This window comes from Bos taurus, chromosome 23, assembly GCF_002263795.3.
Source record: "Bos taurus isolate L1 Dominette 01449 registration number 42190680 breed Hereford chromosome 23, ARS-UCD2.0, whole genome shotgun sequence".
Lineage (NCBI taxonomy): Eukaryota > Metazoa > Chordata > Mammalia > Artiodactyla > Bovidae > Bos > Bos taurus.
In genome coordinates, this window is record NC_037350.1 from 31,710,993 (window position 1) to 31,729,728 (window position 18,736).

Genomic DNA, 18,736 nt, shown 5'->3' on the forward strand with positions numbered 1-18,736 from the left:
TGCGAGACAGCAAACAAGACACCAAGAATAGACTTTTGGACTTTGTGGGAGAAGGTGAGGGTGGGATGATTTGAAACATGTATATTACCATATATGAAATAGATGGCCAGTCCAGGTTTGATGCATGAGACAGAGTGCTCAGGGCCTGCGGACTAGGAGGACCCTGAGGGCCAAGAAGGGGAGGGAGGTGGGAAGGGGGTTCGGTATGGGGGACACATGTATACCCATGGCTGATTCATGTCAATGTATGGCAAAACCCACTACAATATTGTAAAGTAATTAGCCCCAAATTAAAATAAATAAAATAATTTTTAAAAAAAGAAAAAAATGAGCAATTCAAAAAAGTTGAGCATACAGCATCCCCGCCCCCCCCCCCCCCAAAAAAAAAAAGTAATGGGCTTGAATTATCCCCAAACCATCCTCCCACCCAGTATGGGGAAACATTCTTTCATGAAATCGATCCCTGGCGCCCAAAAGGGTGGAGACTGCTGCTTTAGGGGATGACAGGGGTCTGTTAGTCTATCTAACTGGTGATTAGGCAATTTCTGGTTGAACAGTAAAGATTCCATTTCTAGAGAAGCCAAAGTTGTACTTAAGTCTTGGTTTGGTAACATTGGTGTTAGCATTAGTTTGGCCCTTCTAAAACACTTTTGCCCTGGGAAGAGAAAGAGCATGTAAAGTCTTTCTGGGAGGCTATTATGCCCCAGACCCACAAATGTAAAAGTTTACTCTTATCCCATTGTTAGGAATTCAACCAGAGACCACATCTAACAAGGGAAGCAAGCAAATAGTTGCTAATTGCTCAGGGAAAAGAGGTTAGTGGCTGTTGTGACTCAATCTCCAGAGGTTTATAGTTTATACTAGTTAGAAATGGTCTGTCTTTTTGTATTGAAATAGCCCATTTCTTTTAAGCTGATCAAGTTATCTAGTTATGAGAATTACTAAGAGGAAATTTTCTGAAAAGTTAAAATCATAAATTCATAACATAGCCAACTTTGAAGTTCAGCATTATTTTTCCCCTAGAGGTTAGAACAATATCCAGTATTAGAGCCCTTTGGGAAAACGTGAGTGGCTCTGAAAAGAGCCTTTGGGTTTGACAGCTCCTAAAAACATTTACTTGGAACTGGTGTATTTGGTGACAGCCTTGGTGCCCTCAGACACGGCATGCTTGGCCAGCTCCCCAGGCAACAGAAGGCGCACGGCGGTCTGGATCTCCCTGGATGTGATGGTTGAGCGCTTGTTGTAATGCGCCAGGCGCGATGCCTCGCCTGCGATACGCTCAAAAATATCGTTGACGAAGGAGTTCATGATGCCCATGGCTTTGGACGAGATGCCAGTGTCCGGGTGGACCTGCTTCAGCACCTTGTACACGTACACGGAGTAGCTCTCCTTGCGGCTGCGCTTGCGCTTCTTCCCATCCTTCTTCTGTGCCTTGGTCACCGCCTTCTTAGAGCCCTTCTTCGGAGCAGGAGCAGATTTAGCGGGCTCAGGCATGATAGAAGAATGACAGACAAAATAAACTGACAGAGAAAACTGAATAATGCGGTTTATAGTGCCGGCCTATTTTTGTAGGGCTTCTATGCAAATAGATGCTTGATCTATCGCAATCGCTGATTGGATCAAGTCAGCCAGTAGAAATGTTGTATGCAAATAAGGCGATTTCGATCCTATTTCTTGATTGGCTGTTTAACTGGAAGGAACCCTGGATATCCTCAGCCACTAGGTAAGAAAAAAAGTTTCCGTTTTCAAAACTGTAAAGGATTAATGTTTTGAACATAAATATCTACTTGTGGGGCTTGTTTCGTCCTCGATGTGGACCTAAAGAGACGAAAGCCCAATATAAATTTATGATTCTAGTTTTCGGCCAAAATTAAGTTACCGAGTTAGTAATTGTAGAAAAGAGAACATAAAATTTTGCTAAATGCTGAAATGTTTTAAGAATTAAGCCACTGGCATTTCCAGTTTGGCTTGATCAAACATTTAAGATTTACCAAGATTCAGCATCGTCGGAGAAGGCAATGGCAACCCACTTCAGTATTCTTGCCTGGAAAATCCCACGGCGGAGGAGCCTGGTAGGCTGCAGTCCATGGGGTAGCTAGGAGTCGGACAAGACTGAGCAACTTCACTTTCACTTTTCACTTGCATGCGTTGGAGAAGGAAATGGCAACCCACTCCAGTATTCTTGCCTGGAGAATCCCAGGGACGGGGAAGCCTAGTGGGCAGCCGTCTGTGGGGTCGCTCAGAGTCGGACACGACTGAACCTACTTAGCAGCAGCAGCAGCAGCAGCATCGTCACATTTCAACAGCGGTAGTATTTTCGTGTTTCCTAGGAACAGAGTGTCTGAAAGTGATGGCAATGTTTGTTGAAAGGTTGGAAATTCTGTAATACGATACTTGCATTGCAAAAATAAAACATTTATTCAAAATTAGAACCTCTGATAAATGACGAAGCTGGACTCGATCAATAACTTTCAGAAATGGAGTTTTTGAAAGGGCGCGGATCTGTGGGACTTTCTTTTTTGTCTCTTCCCAAACTTAATCTCGAACAAAGGGATTAAAACCAATTAAGGTAAATATAAAGCACATAAAATACAGGGTGAATAGATGGAGAATTTACAGAGAAAAAACATCAAAAGATCAAGGTTTTCCAAAGTGAGAACTGGTAGCCAATCACAAGGCTTATCCAGTTCCTTCTTTCACCGCGCGAAATTTGAAGATTCGGACCAATCAGGATGACTTCGCCTTTATAAATAGGAGCAAGAAGAGCCGGGCTTGAGTTGCAACAGTTTTTCGGATTCGTCGTGATGGCTCGTACTAAGCAGACTGCCCGCAAGTCCACCGGCGGTAAGGCGCCGCGTAAGCAGCTGGCCACCAAGGCGGCCCGCAAGAGCGCCCCGGCCACCGGCGGTGTGAAGAAGCCGCACCGCTACCGCCCCGGCACGGTGGCCCTGAGAGAGATCCGCCGTTACCAGAAGTCCACGGAGCTGCTGATCCGCAAGCTGCCGTTCCAGCGGCTGGTGCGCGAGATCGCGCAGGACTTCAAGACCGACCTGCGCTTCCAGAGCTCGGCGGTGATGGCGCTGCAGGAGGCGTGCGAGGCCTACCTGGTGGGGCTCTTCGAGGACACCAACCTTTGTGCCATCCACGCCAAGCGCGTCACCATCATGCCCAAGGACATCCAGCTTGCCCGCCGCATCCGCGGGGAGAGGGCATAAATTGTCGACACCAAGTGCTAATACCAAACCCAAAGGCTCTTTTCAGAGCCACCTACAACTTCACTTGGAAGAACTGTATCACAAAGTAGATCATCTCCAAAAAACCCTCTAACAAAACAATGGAACAGCATAACTCCGTGTTCCATGTACCAATCCTAGGAAAACAGTTGACGTGCAATCTGTTTTCCATGTAAAAATCAGGGCATTGACACCTGAAACTTCCATTGCAATCTGAAAAGTTAACAGCAAAAAAAGTGATGCGATCCCCTTAAACCCTGAAAATAGTGGTCTTCTTCCTCTAAAAGCAGCAAGTAGTGTGAAGATATTCTTACACCAGTATAATAGGATGCATTATGAGAAGTAAATGCTAAGAAAGTTATATAAGCAAACAATTCTTCAAGTACAAATCATATATGTATATATATGTGTGTGTGTGTATACAACCTGCTTTGGTTACTTCTTGGGTCTTCTAAGTGACTTTCCTGTGTAAATTACCACCCCCCCCCCTCCCCGCCCCTTATCTGTCATCTTAGTTTAGTTGTATTTTTCAGTCCCTATCATGTCCGACTCTGCAATCCCATCAAATGCATCACTCCAGGCTTCCCTATCCTTCACTATCTCACAGAGTTTGCTGAAACTCATGTCCATTGAGTCAGTGATGCCACCCAACCATCTCATCCTTTTGTCCTGTCCTCAGTCTTTCCTGCATCAGGGCCTTTTCCAGTGAGTCAGTTCTTCACATCAGGTGGCTGAAGTATTGGAGCTTCAGCTTCAGTGACAGTCCTTCCAATGAATTTTCAGGACTGATTTCCTATAGGATTGACTGGTTTAATCTTGCTGTTGAAGGGACTCTTGAGTCTTCTCCGGCACCTCAGTGCAAAAGTATTGACTCTTAGGTGCTCAGCCTTCTTTATGGTCCAACTCTTACATCTGTACATGACTGCTGGAAAAACCATAGTTTTGACTGTACGGACCTTTGTTGGCAAAGTTGTGTCTCTGCTTCTGAATAAGTTGTTTAGGTTTGTCATAGTTTTTTTTCCATGGAGTAAGCATCTTATAATTTCATGGTTGCAATCAGTGTTGGCAGTGATTTTCCAGCCCAAGAAAATAAAGTCTGTCGTTGTTTCCCCATCTATTTCCCTTGAAGTGCTCGAACTGGATGCCATGATCTTAGCTTTTTGAATGTTGACTTTTAAATCTACTTCTTCACTTTCCTCTTTTACCCTCATCAAGAGGCTCTTTAGTTCCTCTTCGATTTCTGCCATTGCAGTGGTATCATCTGCATATCTGAGGTTGACTTTTCTTCCAGCAATCTTGATTCCAGCTTGTGTTTCATTCAGCCTGGCATTTCACATGATATACTCTGCATAGAAGTTAGATAAGCAGGGTGGCAATATACAGCCTTGACATACTCCTTTCCCAGTTTTGAACCAGTCTTGGTCAGGTTGCTTCTTGTCCTGCATACAGGTTTCTCAGAAGACAGGTAAGGTGGTCTGGTATTGCCATCTCTTTAAGAATTTTCCACAGTTTGTTGTAATAGACAAAAAGGGTTTATCGAAGTCAATGAAGCAGAAGTAGGTATTTTCTTTGGGATTTTTCTTCTTTTTCTGTGATCCAATGGGTGTGGGCAGTTTGATCTCTGTTTCCTCTGCCTTTTCTAAATCCATCTTGTACATATGGAAGTTCTTGGTTCACGTGTTTATGAAGCTTAGCTTGAATGATTTTTAGCGTTAACTTGCTAGCTTGCCAATGAGCGAAATTGCATGGTAATTTGAACATTCTTTGGCATTGCCTTTCTTTGGTATTAGAATAAAAACTGACTTTTTCCAGCCCTGTGACCACTGCTAAATTTTCCAAATTTGCTGGCATATTGAGTGCAGCACTTTAACAGCATCATCTTTTAGGATTTTAAATAGCTCAGCTGGAAATCCACCACCTTCACTAGCTTTGTTTGTAGTAATTTAATTATTAGATCAGGCCAAATAATTGAAATTTTCCTGTCCCTGAGACAGGAAGTCCAGGGATGATGTAGTATAAGATAAAAAGCATTGGTCCTTGAGCAGCCAGAAAGTGGCATGCACACACACTGATATTTTAGGACCCATGCTGAGTACTACTGGAGACCAGTTTGCTGCTAATCCATTTGTTTTTGTGCTGAACAATACATCATTTGGTAAATGTAGTCATCCTTTCTGTACTAAAAATAGAGATCTGGTATCCAAAACATTGGTTCCGTGGGATTTCCAGAATTCAGTTTCCAGCAGCACCACCAGCAGTTAGCAGATGGGAAGAGCATAAATTCACCAAATCTGGGGCCCAGACTAATAAGTATGTTCAACACTCCAGGAATTTAGAGCTTGTTGCAGCAAGTTACTGAAAACTCAGATTGTGCAGAATGTGTCTGCACTTTGCAAGAAAAACATGATGTAGTCACTAAGGCAGAGTTTGCAGTCATCATTTATTATTAATCCTCAGGGAAAGAGCCAATGAGACAACAGCTCCCAACTTTCTTCCAACAAAGGTAGAATCCTAGGATAAACCATGGAGCAATGCAAGATTTCTGGATTCTGTCAGGTTTTATAGACATTAGCAATGGGAACTCTCAGCCTTATTGCTGGGTTTACTCCTAGCCTGGGGAGATTAAGCAACACTGGAGGGTCTCGAGGCCCTAAGTGAATAGTTCTGCATAGAAGCGAAAACATTAGTCCCCTGGCAGGAACCAAAGGATCCGGACACCAATAGTTTAATTAATAAACATTACAGACTGTTGTGGAGCAAATCCTCAGCTATAGAAACCAGAAGTCAGATTTCAGAAACAGCTGGAATAGCTCAGTGCAATGTTTTTGAATCTTGAAACACATTTTCAAGAGATAATGACAATGCTGTGTGATTTCTGTGTGATGACTGAAAGGCCTGTTAGCCTCCCAGTCATCATAGCAGCATATCTGCCATTTAAAAAATATGTAATTTTCAGGTGGCATGCAGGAGATACTAAAAGCAAACCAAATGGTGTGGGGGTGGCTGGGGAAAAATAAAACTGTTCATAACATCTTCATTTACAAATTAGAAACAAGTTCGTAACTTTCAACTGGTCAATGGTTGTATTAATTCTTAGACACCCATACAATGGCATCCTACTCAGCAATAAAATGTGAAGCTATTGACATTAATACATGTAACTGTCTACATGGGTAATGCTTAGTAAAAAAGCCAATCTTAAAAAGTTATATATTTTATTATTCCCTTTATATAACATTCTCAAAGTGATGATACTGAGATGAGTAACAGATTAGTGATTGCCCCAAGACAGGGAAGATGTGGGTGGATGTAACTATAAAACATTAACATTGAAGAGTTCCTTGATAATAGTAAAATAGTTTTGTGTCAATGTTGAGGTGATAGTTACATGAACTGATGCATGTTTTAAAATGGCATAAGACTACACATACAAACACACAGACAGACACAGACACACACATGGGGGCAATATGAAAATCTGTGAGAACTGAATAAGGCCTGTATGCTAGTTAACAGTACTTTGCCAGTGTCAATTACCGCCTTTGATATTATGATATAGCTATATAAGATGTCACAATTAGGGGAAAATTGGCTAGAGGAACTCTAGATACTATTGTAGCAAATTTTTGTGAATTTTGTTATTTCAAAATGTATATTTTATTTGACAATGTTAAAAAAAGCTGTGAGAATTCTTTATGAGTTGCTATTGTGTATTCCTGTGGATTTCAAGGCTTGTTTAACAAATTAATGTTCTTTTTTGGATGTGTTTGTTTTGTTTTTCTTAAACAGCAATGTTTTCCTTTCTTCTGCCTGTTTTAGTGATGATATGTCCACTGAATTGAAATTTGGTTCATTTATGCTGGTGTGTGATTTTTTTAGCTGTTGGTGCTGCTACCTCAAAATAAATTGTTCTGAAATTTGACATTCATAATCTCAAATTTTCTGATGGAGCACTTGGCTGAGCTAATCTATACTCTTTAGGACAGTGTGCTTGGTATATCATAAGTGTGAATTTTAAAAAAGCTCTTTTGAACATTCTATTTATTTTAAGGGCATCATTTAAATCTTAGTGCTCCCATGTGTTCACCAAAAAGAATTTCTTTTTAAATAATATAAAAACCTAGGGAAGATCACATTTTTATTTCTGGCACTTGTGTAAATTTCTTTGCCCACCACTGGAGTTTATGATATCTTTGCTTGAATTCCATGCACCAACTACAGGAAAGGACAATCACCCTTCCACTCTATACAAGAACATTTTATTAGCCCCTGACAATTTACATTCTTTTCCTTTGCAATCCTTCACTGATTAAATGTATATGCTCAATTTGTATAAATTAAAGCACACTGTAGAGACTAGTATTATATTAGAAAGTTTTGAAATCTTTAAATGTGTGTTAGCTATCATACTTTGCTTTCAGTAACAGATTCCAGGAATTTATTGTCCCCGAACTAGATGCTATTTTGTTTACAGTAACTCAGTTATTAATAGCATTTATCATATTGTACGAAGAAAGCTACTAAGATTCAGATAGATTAATAGAGTATGTGTGTGGTCAGTCTTGTCGGACTGTTTGCCCCTTTATAAACTGTAGCTCGCCAGGCTCCTCTATCTATGGGATTTCGCAGGCAAGAATACTGGAATGGGTTGTCATTTCCTTCTCCAGGGGATCTTTCCAACCGACCCAACCCTCGTCTCCCGCACTGCAGACGGATTCTTTACCTATGAGCCTCTAAATACTAGTAAATCTCCCTAGCCTGTTTCACTTTAGATTTTAGAAGGGGCGGGGAACTCAGTGCAGTTTCCCGCCTTTCTGATCGTCCAGTTTTCACAAAGGTCCGCGCTATCGCTACATAAGAGGCGGCAGGGCCTTGCATTAGGCATATTCGGCATTAGTGCTCAGCATTTAGGTAATATGTCTGGACGCGGCAAGGGCGGAAAAGGCCTTGGAAAGGGGGGCGCTAAGCGTCACCGTAAGGTTTTGCGTGACAACATTCAGGGCATCACAAAGCCGGCTATCCGTCGCCTGGCCCGCCGTGGAGGAGTCAAGCGGATCTCCGGTCTTATCTACGAGGAAACCCGTGGGGTGCTGAAGGTGTTTTTGGAGAACGTGATCCGGGACGCGGTCACCTACACCGAGCACGCCAAGCGCAAGACTGTCACCGCCATGGATGTGGTGTACGCGCTCAAGCGTCAGGGCCGCACTCTCTATGGATTTGGTGGTTAAGCTTGAGCTTTGTAAGGTTCTTGTAGCAAAGTTAAAGGCCCTTTTCAGGGCCACCTACTTTTTCTATGAAAGAGCTTGCACTTGGATGCTCTGTAAGTTAGCTTGATACAATACAGTTGGTAAATACTTTGGCCTTTCATCCCTAGCATGTTGGGTACTACCTTAATTCTTAATGTATTTCCTAGCGTGTTGGGTACTACTACCTTAATTTCTTCTGTATTTTCTAGAAATTCCTTAACTGGGGGCCAACAGTGTAGTGGCTAAATAATGGCCCTCCAACTGGTAAGTGAAGGTTCCTGGGTCCTTTGAGTAGAGAAAATTTGGGGCTCTTTTCAGACACCATAGATGGCAGCTGTTATGTTATTTCTATATTAAATTACACTAATGAAAATGACAAACTAAAGGGACTTTTAGAGTAGTTAATGGTAGAAAAAAGAGGGTTAATTTAACAATGCAGTTTTCTCTGCTTAAAGTTTATCTCTGGTCATAAGGATCCTATTTTTCCTCTAGTACATTGGAGTTTGATTCTGTGAGTTTAGGACAAAAACGAGAGGTAGGAGTGCCCATTTGCACCTGTTTTTCAAGGCTTTTAGCCCAAATAAGTCATGCCAAAATGGCAATTTTATGGTGGCAGTTTCACCTTCAAGTGCACCACACAACTCTCCCAGAGGTCATTAAAATGTTTTAGGGTTTTGAATCAATGTTGCAAAAAGCACAGGTAAAGAGATGGGGTTGCACACCATCCTCAGGATAAGACAAACAAGTGGGAGGTCCTGCTATATGAATCTTGTTCTAGCACAATGTTCATACATCTTTTGTTTTGCCTCATTAGCCTTCCTGTGTGATGATGGGCTTCTGAGGATCAGAGTTAAGTTGAACAAGAGGACTGAGTAGGTCCAAGGTACCTGGGTCTGATCACATGGGAAGTTTTGCTTGGTCTATAGTTGTCACTCACCAATGGGTTTTATCTGCATACCATGGGTAGGGGGTAAGTGATTGGCCGACAAGGTTTCTTAAATATGAGATGCCTCATAGATGCCGAGTTCTTTATGTGCCTCATGAGTGTGTGGTGCCTGTTTTGTCCTTCAATCCTATCCTCTGTGTTTAGAACACATTTGTCTCTAGTCTCTGAGTCCAACATATACTTAGTATCCTTTGCAGAACTGAGCACTCTTTAATAACAGTGAATCCCCTGCCTCCTCTCCACTCTCTGCTCTTTCCTCAGCCTAACACTTGCTACTCCTTCTGGGCCCATCTCCCAAATGACCTTCTTCCTCACACCCTCATAGCTACTTTGCCTGCAAATGGCTCTAACAATAAAATTTCTCACCATCAGTGTCCCTGCTTGAATATATTCAGTGTTAGTTTTTTGAACACAGCGTTGGAAGAGGCAATCTGCCCTGAGAGTTCCTGCCTGTTCTTACAGGGTGTGTCAAGAATGCTACTCATCAGGGTTGAGGGACCTTAAAGAATAGGGTAGTGGTTGCCCCCCAGACAAAGAGCAGGTTTGCTTGCCACACTCACTTTAAGCCACCAGTCCCCCAAGCTGTCCCGTGGTAGTGATGCAAACCCACTGTGCATGCAGCATCCACCTGGGCCCCTCCAGGTTGCCCTTGTGGGACTTGGTGGGCAAGGTGAACCAATGCAACCTTGTTGCTGCTGTGCTGTGAATAATAAAGCCTTTTGTGTCTGATCTAGGTGTTGTGTCTACAACCAGCAGTCATGAAAAAGTTACATGTTATTTTATTATCTCCTAAGTAGGGTAAGATCTCAGACTCTACAGTTTCTGACAAAAAGTGAAGAAGAAGAAGAATAGAAAGGAGAAGAGGAAGAAGGAGAGCAGGAGGAGGAGGTGGAGGAGGAAGAGGTGGGTGGCAGTGGGGAGAGAGAGAGAGGCTAGCTCTCTGCTCCTCTTGGTGGCTCAATCAGGCCTGGAATAAAAGTTACGCTCTCCAGACTTGGAATCTCTCCTCCTGTAGGGGATAATGAAATCTGCTGTGGGAGATAGTGATCATAGAATGGGAATAATGCAGGTAGAGAGACCTCTCAGGCCATGGTAGGGATTGGAAAGCTTTGTAGGAGGAGCTAAACTTTCCTCTACCCTTTTAGGGTTTCTAGCCAGGCTTGAAAATTTAGTTGACATAAGACAGATCAATAGCAGAAAAGAATGCAAATTTTATTTAATCTTTTTATATGTGTCTTCACAGGAAAATGATGATCTAAAAAGCAGTTAGGCCTAAATGTTTAGTTTGAACAAAGAGTAGTAATTGTGAAATAGCAACTAACATACATGAGGAGACTAAAGGAAGATAAGGATTATTTATTTTTTTTTTCATCTCCCATACTGATATTTATTACATTAATAACATTTCTAGCAAAAACAAGTAACAAGTTCAATAACTGAATTCACATTGACAGGTTTCATTTTGATCCATTAGCCAATTTGGAAGAAAAGCCATATTGATCAAAGGGATTAAAAATAAAGCACCTTTTTTCCTTGCTACATAAAATTATTAAATACAATGGCTCTAAAACTCGAAACAAATTAGATGCAGAATCCAATCTCAACACTCTCAAGACACGGACTTGTGTCTTACATTTTTAAAAAGTAGTCATCTATACAGTTATTTTAAAAGCCATATGCTTTAACTATTTGGCTGGAAACGGAATACACCTGTGAGAATTATACTCCACGGTAAATACCTTTGTACTTGTAGTGAATCTCTTGTCACCGAGAACCTTAACCTAATCTAAGACATTTTGAGAACTTACAACTATCACTTTTGGGAAACATTTTTTTGGTACTTCAGTCAAGTGCTGAGGGGATCTCTTCTAAAGTCTAGAGCTAGAATCTAAACTTCCAACACTTCCATCTGCAGGTAACACAATTATGAATATACATTAAGTCCAGATACCTCCTGGATTTTTAACATTTCAGAGCTATGCCAGATAAATGTCTGAAAATATAGAATTAGCCAATTTATACTCCTGAAGTTACCTAAACTCATCTTTAGGTTTTATATTTACAGTGTTGTCCAGGAGAAATTAAAGAGTAACACTAATTATTCTCCAAGCTCTATTCCAGATGTCACTTATTAAGACTTGTAGTTTATGCAGAGGTGAACCATTGTCCTCTTAAGATTAAACTACTTCGTGTAGAGCTAATAGTAAAATACATCAACCCAAATCTTATGAAAGCAGCACATCCTCAGGAGTAATTATATAAAAAGTATCAACATCGGTGGTTTGAATATAAAAATTTATTTTTTTAAGTCAAAGTATGCAACAAATAAAACCTACAGAAAACAGATTTTCCCATCACAATCTGTTGCTTTACCAAATAATATTTTGAAAACACATTCCTTCAGTCATTATAAAGTTCTTAAAATACAAAAGAAAGTAATTCTGTGAGAAAGTCTAGTAGACCAGATGCTGTTGTCAGGACTTTTGTATGTGTGGTTATGCTTTTAGTACATCCCACGCCATCCACCTCCACTCATGCCACCTTGCCCATAATAACCGCCACTGCCTCCACCACCACGGCCGTAACCACCCAAGCCATCAGGAGTAGGATTATTTTAACAAGGTCTGTTTGTACAGATTTCTCTTATCTTGGACTCCCCATTTTTTGGTGACAAGATTGTTTATTTTTTCCTGGTAAAGGGATGGCACCTTTCATATGGAATAATTATCTGCTTTGGGGAAGAAAAAGGGAAGTCAGACCCCATTCTTACATCAGCTGTTCTTCAAGTTCCTTTGCTGAAAATAATTTTTATGCCATAGTGGCGTATTTTGGGGTAGCATAGTCTAAGTTATAGTTGTTATTAAATTCTTTTTGGGGTGCCATGTGTCTTACCATTTTTTGTTTGTTTTTTTTGGTGTCTTACCATTTATGGCACATTCTGGAAGAGATAGCTCAAGGAGGGTTTACAAATTGATAATGGAGAACAAGAGTTTGTTGTTTGGGACGAATCACAAACCAGGAATAGGAGCCAAAGAAGCAAACCGAGAAACATCACGGAGAACATAGGATCTTGGTGAGGAAGAAAGGAACAACGGAACACTGTGAGAAGGTTATGAAGTCAGGAGTAATAAACGAAGTCTCATGTAACGAGATTAGAAATATAGTTTTAGATTTGCCCATTCAAAGGTCTCTGGAAACTATGGGAAGGATATTCTTCTCTGAAGAAAAGAGCAGGGCCGGTTAGCTCAGTTGGTTAGAGCGTGGTGCTAATAACGCCAAGGTCGCGGGTTCGATCCCCGTACGGGCCACTTCCTTTGGTACCCAGGAGGTCCACAACTATTTTCTGAGGAAATTTGCCTCTTAAACCTACACAGACCTGGGAATAGTGGGTAGAGTCCCGTTGTTGTCGTGTCCTACTCTTTGCTACCTCTCGGACCGTAGGACTCCAGGCTTCTCTGACCACCACTGTGTCCCGGAGAATGCTATTTAGCTCATCCTTTGGCGTCCTCCCCGCCTCCCTTGGACTTCCCACGTGGCTCGGTGTAAAACAATCTGCCTGACAAGGCAGGAGTTGCTGGCGACCCCAGTTCGATCCTTGGGTCCGGAAGATCCGCTAGAGAAAGAAATGGCAACTCACTCCAGTATTCTTGCTTCTTGCCTAGAAAATCCCACGGGCTAGAGGAGCCACGACATATGATAAGCAGACAGTGACTCCAGATTATCCAAGCCTTGGAGATTTCATAAACGGGAAGGATCTAGTAAGTGACAGACACTAAAACATACACAGGAAAGAGGAATATTAAAATCTTAAGCTGGGACATCACTATTGTTAAATAAGGATGACCAAGTAATTCGTTGTACAATTAAGTTATTGATAGTTATTGATAGTGGAAGTGGGCTCCATTAATATCTATCTTGAGAAAACAAGCACAGAATGAAACTGTCCCTGGATGTGTTCACCCACACCAGTGTTTCCACTGATATAGATACGAGTTCTCAGGGAGTGAAAGACTTAGAACGCAGGTGGCAGGGAGGTCTGAAGACAATCTTTTCTGCCTAGTGGAAAATGGAGCGGTAAGGATTAGTCAGATGAGGTGGGGAGGCCATAGGTTGACCTAACACAGGAATTTAAGCCACGTTATCAATATTTTGGAAATAAAGTGTTAAGATGACTGATGACCTCTTAGTCACGCTACATTTACAACGGGTCCTTCAAGACTGCACTGGGTAAGACAATTTTTAAGTGTTCCTCCCACCCGGCTTTATTAGCTATGGATCAATCTGTCTACGGCTATCTGTAATGTTTCCTGTAGGAGGGAGGCTGTTTCAGTCTCAGGTGCCCTCTACAGGACACTAGGAGCTAGGTCGGTGGAACATTCTAGCAAATCTAACGTTTGTGAAATAAGATGAATTCAAACACATTGAAAACTACACTTCCAGCTACAATCCACTCCGATTGAGAAAAAAAAAATAGCAGTCCCACTGCCCGAGATTTTCTTCGGCCTTGTTCTATTAACACGTCTGAGAACCGCCATCTTGAGACGTCAAACTTGAAAAAAAAAGTTAAAGACGAACAATGACTAGCTTGCAGTTAAAACCGCGAACTTTCTATTGCCATTAGATATCAGGCGTAATACCTCTAGCTTACTCACTTAAAAAAGTAACAGCCCTTCTTATGACCAAGTGGGTGGCCCTGAAAAGGGCCGTTGTTTAATAAGCAGAAGCTTCGTAACTACTTGGCAACTTAGCCGCCGAAGCCATAAAGGGTGCGCCCCTGGCGCTTGAGCGCGTAGACCACGTCCATAGCGGTAACAGTCTTGCGCTTGGCGTGCTCGGTGTAGGTGACTGCGTCCCGGATCACGTTCTCCAAGAACACCTTCAGCACCCCGCGGGTCTCCTCATAGATGAGCCCAGAAATGCGCTTCACACCACCACGACGAGCCAGGCGCCGAATAGCAGGTTTGGTAATACCTTGGATATTGTCTCGCAAAACTTTACGATGGCGTTTAGCGCCTCCTTTTCCAAGCCCTTTTCCTCCTTTACCTCTACCAGACATGATGAAAAGCAACTATTGCTCTTTTCCAGTACCCGAGATCCAGCTGCAGCCCTTTATATATCAGTTTTGCGGACCTTTTAGGAAACTGAAACAGCGAGGGCGGGAACTAGACTTCTGCCCCCTCCTCTTCCCTATCTTACTGGGTGTTTGGTATTGCCAAGAAGGGAAGGGGGCGTGGAAATGCTATTGGGTGTCTGACTCTTCTGTTTCCTGGCTGGGGTCCAGAGACGCTGGTTTTCTGGTCTCTAGACATGTCCCTGTGAGTTTTTTCAATTAATATTGTACAAGTTTCCTCACCATTTTTATTATTTAATAAAAGGAGGCTGTTCTGCCACATCTGTCTATTAAAAGGGACAGAAAGCAGAATAAAACTAATTGTAAATATGAAGATACTTTTAAAAATGTATTTCTTAAATTCCCTAGCAATATTTATCAAATTTGGCTGATCGTCAACGTTTCCGTCTGGCAAAGCTGTAGATACACATCGTTTCAACATTCCTGATAAAGCGGGAACTTCAGGAAGGGGAGATAAAGTTAACTGAATTTCCACTGTATTCTGGAAAAGCACGATTTACATTGTGAACATGAAGAATCCCAGGCTTGAAGACCTAATTCTGTTCTAATAAGTAGCATTGTTGGGGTTAGAACTGATGCTTTCTGATCCTGGGGTCTAATGTCTTTGCAACCTACCATGAATCTATGTCAGTGAAGTATTGAAGATACAGCATGATGAATTGTGGTGGTGGGTTAGTGACTAAGTCATGTCCAACTCTTTCGACCCCATGGATTGTAGCCCTCCAGGCTCCTCTCCATGGGATTTCCCTTGTAAGAATACTGCAGTGGGTTGCCACTGAATAAGAATTTGCAAATTAACCGCATTTAAAAAATTATTGACTGAAATGCTGTTCATGTTAAAGGATAACTGAAGTTCTACACACCGATGATAGGTATTGATAAGTTTACTAGGCAAATGCCAATATTTACTCACATTCCACATATTCACATTGAATGCCTTCTATGTAACTACAGAGGTCATTAAGAAAAAACTCCCTTCTTTGCTGGTGTTTACCGTATAGGCAGTTAGAGGATTATTATTTCCTGAGTCACAAACTTTTGAAATTTATTTCAGGTGTGCTTACCGGTGGATTTAGACAATTTGTTCTCCCATGCTGTCCTTTTTGAGACAGACACTAAACAAGAATCATTGATTCATCCATTCAACAATTCAGGGTCTATTATATTCCAAGTACCCGTGTACGAACAGTGAAGTAGTTGCAGGAGACACAGATTTGATCCTGAGTCAGAAAGATCTGCTGGAGTAGGAAATGGCAACCCAGTGCAGTATTCTTGCCTTGGGAAATCCCAAGGACAGAGGACCCTGGCGGGCTGCAGTACATGATGTTGCAAAGAGTCAGACATGAACGATTGAGTAGGCAGGCTCAGGAGCTTAGACTTAGAGAATTTCAGGACTAACCCCAAGTCTACTGAATTGATACAGCATTTTAAATAATATCGCCAAGTGGGTAGTTTGCTCCAACCACTTGGCCGGTTTGAGAGAGTTGTTTTAGAGCTGTGCTTTCCTACATTAGCCACTAGCCACCTGTACTTATTTAAATTTAAATTAGTGAAAATGAAATCAAATTAAAGAAATAATTTCTTCAGTCACTAACTACTATTTAATAGGTGCTCAATAACCACAGGTAAGTGTAGTGATTGTGCAGATACAAACACTTCTATCATTGTAGTAGGTTGGTTTAGGCTGTATTTTGATAGAAAATTTCTTCTGGAGAACTTCTACCCCAGCCTGAGAAATGGAGTGTGGTAAATATATGAGAATGAGACTTGCGGCTGGAACTGAGGATTGGCATATTTTTGAAGTATAATAGAAATTAGTTAACTTCTAGATGTACCCAATATTACAGATAGAAGGACATTTAAAGAAAGAAATTGGAAATTTGAGTGTAGTAATTTTGTTTTAGGAAATTAAATTAATAATATATAGTTATGCTTGGAGGGGAGTTTCAAGCAGAAGCATGTCCTCAGGTGAGATCATCTGACAGAAAATTAAAATGGATGTGACTTCTCATTACCTTTCTGAGCACATGATTATAACACAATGCTCTATTTGTTATATAGCTCTTATTTTTAATTTGGCCTTTTTGATATTTAGTGAACATAGTCACTTTTTTTCTTAAATTTTTGAAAGTTAATGAATTTTAGAATGCTTACATACAGCCCCCGTGGCTTGTCCTGGTGCACACTACCTAAATCTTTCACAGTCACTGGCTATGGTTGAGTGGGGTGTTGACAGCAAAATTAAGAGGACATGAAGTTGTGAGATGTCCATCACTTGTCTCACTTTAGTTTTTCTTATTTTTTACTATAAGGTAAAAATAGTTGAATTCTTAGTCTAGCAGAAAAACACACTGTTTTAGACTCTATGTAGATTTAGGATTCAAAAGTAATAAACACAAGTTTTTTTTTTGTGGGTTATAAGTAACAGGAGAAACTTTCCAAATTTACAGTCCCATGGGGATGATCCTGCTTTCAAGAACCTTGTCCACACTACAGTTAAGAGTGTAAGTACTTGGGTCTCAAGCAATAACATGCAGCACAGCTCCATCATTCTATAAACATCTGGGGAAGAATTTTTCAGGTGAAAGCATGTCTCAATTATTGTCCTCTAGGAAAGGCCGAGACCTATAAACAATGAAGCGAATGGCCCTGAGCCCAATGTCTTCTCACTTATTTGGTACCTAAATAGCCATGGAACCAACAGTGGTTGCATAAGAAAGAAATTGTGACATCTGCTGTAGGAAGTACTTTTCACCTATTTTAAACTGAGTACATATAACTTAGAGAACAAGTTCAACAAATATTCAACAACTGATATTATGACTACAATGATTACCAATATAGTGAAGTTTTAAACATCTGAATTTTACCTGTATCTTGAGGACTGATAGTATTAGGCTCTGGCCCGAAAAGGAAAAGGGCCTATACAATGTGCTTGAAAAGGAAATGGGCCTATATTACCGTTACTGTTGCTATTGACAGTGATATCATTGAGGATGACAAGTAGCCCTTTTCTCCAGACACTCATAAAATACCTGTCCTGGGAAAATTGGAATGTTCCATAGCCAAAATTTTAAGCTTCCCTCTTTATACACTGTATTTGTATTTGGTATATAACATGGTCTCAAGTCCCAGAGGTTTAGTTTTAGACAGTGTCAGTCCACAATAACTATTGAAAAACAAACCAAGTGATGTCTATGTAATTAGTTAAGTATGGAGAGATGACATCTTTAAAACTGATTATCCTGTCTTGGAATTATATGAGAAAATTCTCAAGTTACTATTGAATGTAGGCCAGAAGAACTAGATTTTTGAAAGTAGGGATATTTATGAGAAAAAAAATCACAACACCAAAATATCTTTCCTGTTTATTTGACAAACATGAGGCTTAGTTTCAGTATTTGATTATTTGATAGATACTAATTTTGTGCTTAATAATTTAATATTTATTCAATTCCATTAGTTCTGCATGTTACAAAGAGATGGAGTAGTAAATCAACCATATTTGGTGTGAAATGTTAGTTCAGCTCCTCAGGTAAACATATTCAGCCAATTAATTTAGGTTGTGACAGTCACCTTTGTATTTTGCTAGTAAAAACTCAAGGAAAGTTATGAAGACTCAAGAAATGATTTAAAGGAGAATTTTTTCTTCTAACCCCCTGTGTGCCTATTTGCAATGTTGAAAACAGTTAAATCAAATATGTATTTTAAGTATCATTTCGGAATATAGGAAATATGTACACAATTGTATGCTAAATATTGGAGAAAAAATGCTAATGGACAGATTGTCATTAAACAATTTACAATATTACCCCAGGTGTCTGTTTTTTGAGCTTAGAGCTGGTTCATTGTTATAGAACTGCCATTCTGGGGCTTCATGATTCACTTTTCTTCATTGAGGATGGCATGAGGTATTTCTAACGCCCATTTTGGGTCTAAAAAGTCTATTATACTAAGTTTGAAAGAAGGTTTTAAAGACTGTGTTTGGAGCTGTTTATCTAGAAAAACAAACAGAGCAGCCCCACACCCCAGCCTTCCAAAAAGTCCGTTTAAATCACGAAACACTGCAATCAAACCCAGTTTATAGTCTCGTCACTCATAAACTTTATTAAAAAGTCAATTTTTACTAAAATAGTTACCTATCTTGTACGTAGAATTTTCTACCCCAGTGCCAATTCCC

General features: G+C 40.7%; 4 protein-coding genes and 1 non-coding gene across 5 annotated transcripts; 3 read left to right on the top strand and 2 right to left on the bottom strand.

Annotated features, from left to right (window-relative positions):
* Positions 1 to 1,065: 1,065 nt before the first annotated feature.
* H2BC9 (H2B clustered histone 9) lies at positions 1,066 to 1,542 on the bottom strand. Its single transcript, XM_002697507.6, has one exon. The coding sequence runs from the start codon at positions 1,492 to 1,494 to the stop codon at positions 1,114 to 1,116; it is 381 nt and encodes a 126-aa protein (XP_002697553.1). The 5' UTR covers positions 1,495 to 1,542; the 3' UTR covers positions 1,066 to 1,113.
* A 1,241-nt stretch (positions 1,543 to 2,783) lies between these two features.
* H3C8 (H3 clustered histone 8) lies at positions 2,784 to 3,242 on the top strand. The gene has a single exon (NM_001374536.1). It carries the CDS (start codon positions 2,805 to 2,807, stop codon positions 3,213 to 3,215), a length of 411 nt encoding a protein of 136 aa, NP_001361465.1. The 5' UTR covers positions 2,784 to 2,804; the 3' UTR covers positions 3,216 to 3,242.
* A 4,895-nt stretch (positions 3,243 to 8,137) lies between these two features.
* Positions 8,138 to 8,518, top strand: H4C7 (H4 clustered histone 7). The gene has a single exon (NM_001374537.1). It carries the CDS (start codon positions 8,150 to 8,152, stop codon positions 8,459 to 8,461), a length of 312 nt encoding a protein of 103 aa, NP_001361466.1. The 5' UTR covers positions 8,138 to 8,149; the 3' UTR covers positions 8,462 to 8,518.
* A 4,141-nt stretch (positions 8,519 to 12,659) lies between these two features.
* Positions 12,660 to 12,733, top strand: TRNAI-AAU (transfer RNA isoleucine (anticodon AAU)). Its single transcript has one exon. It is a non-coding gene; the product is annotated as a tRNA-Ile (tRNA).
* Positions 12,734 to 13,846: 1,113 nt separating this feature from the next.
* On the bottom strand, positions 13,847 to 14,502 carry H4C6 (H4 clustered histone 6). The gene has a single exon (NM_001374534.1). The coding sequence runs from the start codon at positions 14,479 to 14,481 to the stop codon at positions 14,170 to 14,172; it is 312 nt and encodes a 103-aa protein (NP_001361463.1). The 5' UTR covers positions 14,482 to 14,502; the 3' UTR covers positions 13,847 to 14,169.
* Positions 14,503 to 18,736: the final 4,234 nt, after the last annotated feature.